General features: G+C 49.0%; 1 protein-coding gene across 1 annotated transcript in view; it reads right to left on the minus strand.

Moving 5' to 3' along the window:
* Positions 1–1,050, minus strand: part of Mucl3 (mucin like 3) — a 6,732-nt gene extending 5,682 nt beyond the window's left edge. The window contains exon 1 of the mRNA XM_021185687.1: positions 955–1,050. Within this exon, the coding sequence (XP_021041346.1) occupies positions 955–1,036 (82 nt within the window). The 5' untranslated portion in view covers positions 1,037–1,050. The remainder of the gene's footprint in view (positions 1–954) is intronic.
* Positions 1,051–4,996: the final 3,946 nt, after the last annotated feature.

The raw sequence follows: 4,996 nt of genomic DNA on the forward strand, positions 1-4,996 counted from the left end.
CCTTCCTTCCTTCCTTCCTTCCTTCCTTTCCTTCCTTCCTTCCTTCCTTCCTTCCTTCCTTCCTTCCTTCCTTCCTTCCTTCCTCCTTTCTTCCTTTCTTCCTTTTTCTTTTCTTTCTTCCTTTCTTTCTTCTTCTTCTTTTGTTGCTGTTATTTCTTGAGACAGGGTTTCTCTGTGTAGCCCTGGCTGTCCTGGAACTCACTCTGTAGACCAGGCTGGCCTCAAACTTAGAAATCCACCTTCCTCTGCCTCCCAAGGACTGGGATTAAAGTCGTGTGCCACCACTGCCCAGCAAACTTTTCTTATCTAACCTATCAGGTGGGGACAGCACCTTGTTGAGCTGCCACAAGGGCAAAACCCCAGAACCATGTGTGATGCTGAGCGGGTTGTACCCCAGTTGCTGGCACTGACGGGCAGCATCCTTCCTGCCTTAACATTGGCGAGTGAGTCAAATGGAGGAGACAGATCTGCAAAGAGCCTTCTGAAGCCCTCCCGTACCCTTGTCCCACAGAGCTTGCCCCTTTCAGTTGTGTGACTTCAGGCATGCTCTCTTTACCTCTCCAAGTATACCTCTTCCACTGGAAGATAGATACCCTTGACCCTCAGTGGGAGATTAAGGAGATAATAAGAGATAGGAACCATGGGCATCATTGAGCTCCTGACATGTAGTAAGTGCCCAATGTGTGCTAGCTCCTTCTCCTGTTCCCTAGAGCTAACAGCCCACACAGTATCTTTATGCAAGCTTGAAGCTCTGGGCAGGTATAGCCCCTCAGACCATGTCTCAAAAGAAACAACAGGATCGAGATTCCTCTCCTGTATGACCTGAATACACAGGGCAACCTTTCATGGCCACCCATACCTCTTGCCTCATTCATTTCTGTGAGTGGTCATCCAGACCAATCAATACTGAGATTGTAAGCACCCCCTCCATATAATAGTGACCCCTTTACCTACCTGCCTCCCAAGAAGCCGGAAGGAAGAGGAGGCAGATGAAGAAGCCAAAAGTAGAATAGAGGCCACTGGTCGGCTGAGCCATGTCAGAGCTGGGAGGCTGCTCAGGGACCACGGGCTAGGGACCCTTCATCTTATAAGGGGTCAGGTTTGACGTCACGGGGGCTGGGGCTACTCTGAACTAAGCCTTAAGCAAATGGACCTGCCCCACCCGACAGGGGCACCCTGATAATGGGAGACCGCAGCTATGTCATGGAGCTAGGTACCTGGGTTCCACCAAAGGGGTGGGATCTGGGGACACGAAAAGGATCTGGGTGGAGTACCTGACCAGCCTCCTGATCCAGCCCCTACAGAAGAGAGGGCTAGTACTGGGTGGCCTGTAGGCTCTGAGCCACTGTCCATGTTCTCAAAGGATTGGACAGAGTGCTGGACCGGTCTGGGCTCTGGGAGGAGGTGCACACTCACCCTCCTGTGTCTCTGGCGTCAGCCAGCTCCACGCCCCTTACTCACACATGGTCACACTTTCTGCCCTGGGTGGAGCTGTCCCTAGGAACAGGTGAAAGGGCAGGGACTGAGGCAGCCCTCACGTGGCCCGCCAAGTGCTTTCAGATGTGTAAGATAGTAGGACAGGCTGTGGGGGCAGCTGAGGCAGGGACAAGACAGGCAGGGAACCCTGGGACATATACCACAAGTCCAGCCTATTGGACATTTGTCCCTTCTCTCCTTCCTGTACCATCTCAGTATAGCAGCTGCCTCTGTCTCACAGCTGCATTTACCCCTGCTCAGAATGTGGAATCCTACAGAATGTGCATACCTATAGGATATGGACTCACTCCTAGAGAATGTGGACTCCTATAGGATATGCACCTCCTATAGAATGTGGATCCTCTTATAGAATGTTGAATCCTTTAAAATGTGGACCCCTTCAGAATATAGACCTTCTATAGACTATGGACCACTATAGAATGTGGAGCTCTTATAGATTGTGGACCCCTATAGAATCTGGAGCTCCTATAGAATGTGGACACTATAGAATGTAAACCTGTAGAATCTGGCCTCCTGTAGAATATATAGCTCCTATAGAATGTGAACCTCCTATAGAATGTGGAGCTCTTATAGAATGTGGATCCCTATAGAATATGGGCCTCTTATAGAATGTGGAGCTCCTATAGAATGGGGAGTTCCTATAGAATGCAAACTCCTATAGAATCTAACCTCCTATAGAATGTAGAGCTCCCATAGAATGTGGAGCCCTACAGAATGTGAACCTCCTATGTCTAGAAGCTCTGCCTCCCATTTTCATTGAAAGGTCTCAGTTGTGGGACTCGGGGAATTGCCTCCATATCTGCTTTGAACCCACAGTTGAGATTTCATCCACTTGGACACCAGCCCCCCTGGAGATCTTGGAAAGAGAGAGAAGCCCCCTCCCCTCCCTAAAACTGGTTTACTTGAAGGCTTCCTATACTGTGAACACCCCCTATAGAATATAGGCCTCCTATAGAATGTGGACCTCTATAGGATGTGGGCCCCCTATAGAATCTGGCCTCCTATAGAATGTGGACCCCCTATACAATATCTTTGTCCCCCTCCCATCCATAGCCCCAGTATCTAGGTCAGTGCCCAACATACAGGTGAGTCTCCTGGGTGGACTGGAAGTAGGGCTGCTGTTTCCTGAGGGAACTGGGTAGCAGAGAGGATGAGGAGATCCTCGGGGAATGCAGGATCTATGGCAACTGGGACACACAGGACTCCCAGTCTGTTGTGACAAGTGCCTACACCCTTAGGCAGGGATGGATCGGGAAAGAAGGGGAAAGGGGACCAACTGCCCATTAGCTCAGTTAATGGGAGATTAATGAACCTCTGTAGTTGGGTGGAAGACTGATGGCTCAGAACTGGCAGCCTGTAGAATAGACAGTGCAGCCTGCAGGATGAAGAAACTGAGGCAGGCTCTCTCTGGGCTTGGGAGTAACTGACACCCTTTTAAATTTATTTATTTATTTATTTATTTATTTATTTATTTATTTATTTATTTATTTATTTGTTTATTGTATATGAGTACACTGTGACTCTCTTCAGACACACCAGAAGAGGTCATCAGATCCCATTACAGATGGTTGTGAGCCACCATGTGGTTGCTGGGAATTGAACTCAGGATCTCTGGAAGAGCAGCCTTAACCTCTGAGCCATCTCTCCAGCCTGACAACTTACTTTTCTGCCTTTTATGCTACTTTCTTTTCTACTTGTCACCTTTCCTCTAGGGTCCCTAGTCCCAAAGGCACTGGTTCTCTGCAGAGAGGGGCAATTTTGCCTCCCTGGGGGGAGATATGGCAAGTCCAGGGAGCTAGTCCTGCCCCAGAGGCAATTGTGTGCCAGAGGAAGACCCTGGAGATACACTGGCTCTCTGTAGAGCTTGGAACACCTTCTGAGTTGAAGAACCATCAGCCTGATATGTCAGTAGTGCCGAGCGAGGGTAAGGTTTTCTTGGAATAAGCTTCCAGTTTTCAGGACACTCACAGAAGATGCCAGTGTCTAGACAGGAGGAACCTGGGGCAGGTGGAGGCTGGTAGCCTCTCTGTTGTTCTGAGGTTTTTGTTGGCTTGTTTGTGTTTGTTTTCTATGTGTATGGTTTCTTTGACTGCATGTGTGTCTGTGTACCACCTTTGTGCAGTCCCAACAAAGGCCAGAATAGAGAGTTTGAGCCTGAAACTGGAATTACAGATATTTGTGAGTCATCATGTGGGTGCTGGGAACTAAACCCTGGTCCTCTTGAAGAGAGGCTAGCATTCTGAACCTCTCCAGCCCTGTCCTTTATTTATTTATTTTTTAATGTTTTGTTGTGTTTTACTTGGCTAGATTTTACCATCTGTATATATGTCCATCTCTGTCTCTCTGTCTCTGTCTCTCTCTCTCTCTCTCTCTCTTGCTCTGTGTGTGTGTGTGTTTTGAAACAAGGTGTCCTGTACTCCAAACTGAACTTGATTTTGCTATGTAGCTGAGGATGACCTTGAACTATGACCTTTCCTTGTGCCCCCTCCCATGTGCTGGAATAATGGGCATGTACCAACCACCATGCCTGGCCCAAGATGAAGACTTATGGTCACAAGAGGTGGCTTTCTCTGTGCTGGAGGCAGAGGTTGCCAGTCACAGGGTCCTCCTGACCCCTGGTGGCTGAACCTATGTGTGTATTAAGACATCTCACCTGTGAGAACAGATAAGGTCAACAATCCCAGCTTGTTCTTTCCAGATGAGGGCAGGAGAGCCTGGCACCAGGGGCTTGCCCAAGCTACACCTGGTGAGGGGCAGAAACCAGACTTTGATCAGTGTCTGCTTAGCTATGAAGCCTACAATACCTGGAAGACCAGTGGAAGGGACTGCCCAGAGGGGCATCACAGAACAGGTGGGGCATTATAGAACATCTTCACCTTCCATGAAGGGAGGAAGTTGGGTGAGGGGCAATCCTGGGTGGTCAGCATGCAGCAGAGGAAAGAGGCTCCATCAGCAAGGAAGTGTTGTAGGCTAAAGAGCTTGATTGATATTTAGGGAAGAAGGGATTTGAGAGTGTGAGGGATGAAGGTTCTAATGGAGCCCTCTATGACAGAATAGAGATGGTCCTGCCATTCCCAAAGAGTATCTTCTGGCCGTGGGTCATTACCCTGCTGTCCCAATGCCTCACGTTGGGAACCAAACCCAGGGCTTTATACTTGCTAGGCAACACACCTACGGCTGAGCTAAGAACCAACTCCTCTTTGTTTGTTTTTCTGTCTCATATGGTTTGTTTGGTTTGTCTTCTGCAGCTAGCTGGAGCTGGCTGGGAGAGAAAGAATGACTGTTTTTCCTTCCTCAGTTTGGCAACGATAACCACTGTCACCTTGAATACCAGGTCTATAAGAGATACAGGCCGGGCTGGTGAGATGGCTCAGTGGGTAAGAGCACCCGACTGCTCTTCTGAAGGTCCAGAGTTCAAATCCCAGCAACCACATGGTGGCTCACAACCATCTGTAACAAGATCTGGCGCCCTCTTCTGGAGTGTCTGAAGACAGCTACA

Source organism: Mus caroli, chromosome 17 (genome assembly GCF_900094665.2).
Source record: "Mus caroli chromosome 17, CAROLI_EIJ_v1.1, whole genome shotgun sequence".
Classification (NCBI taxonomy): Eukaryota; Metazoa; Chordata; class Mammalia; order Rodentia; family Muridae; genus Mus; species Mus caroli.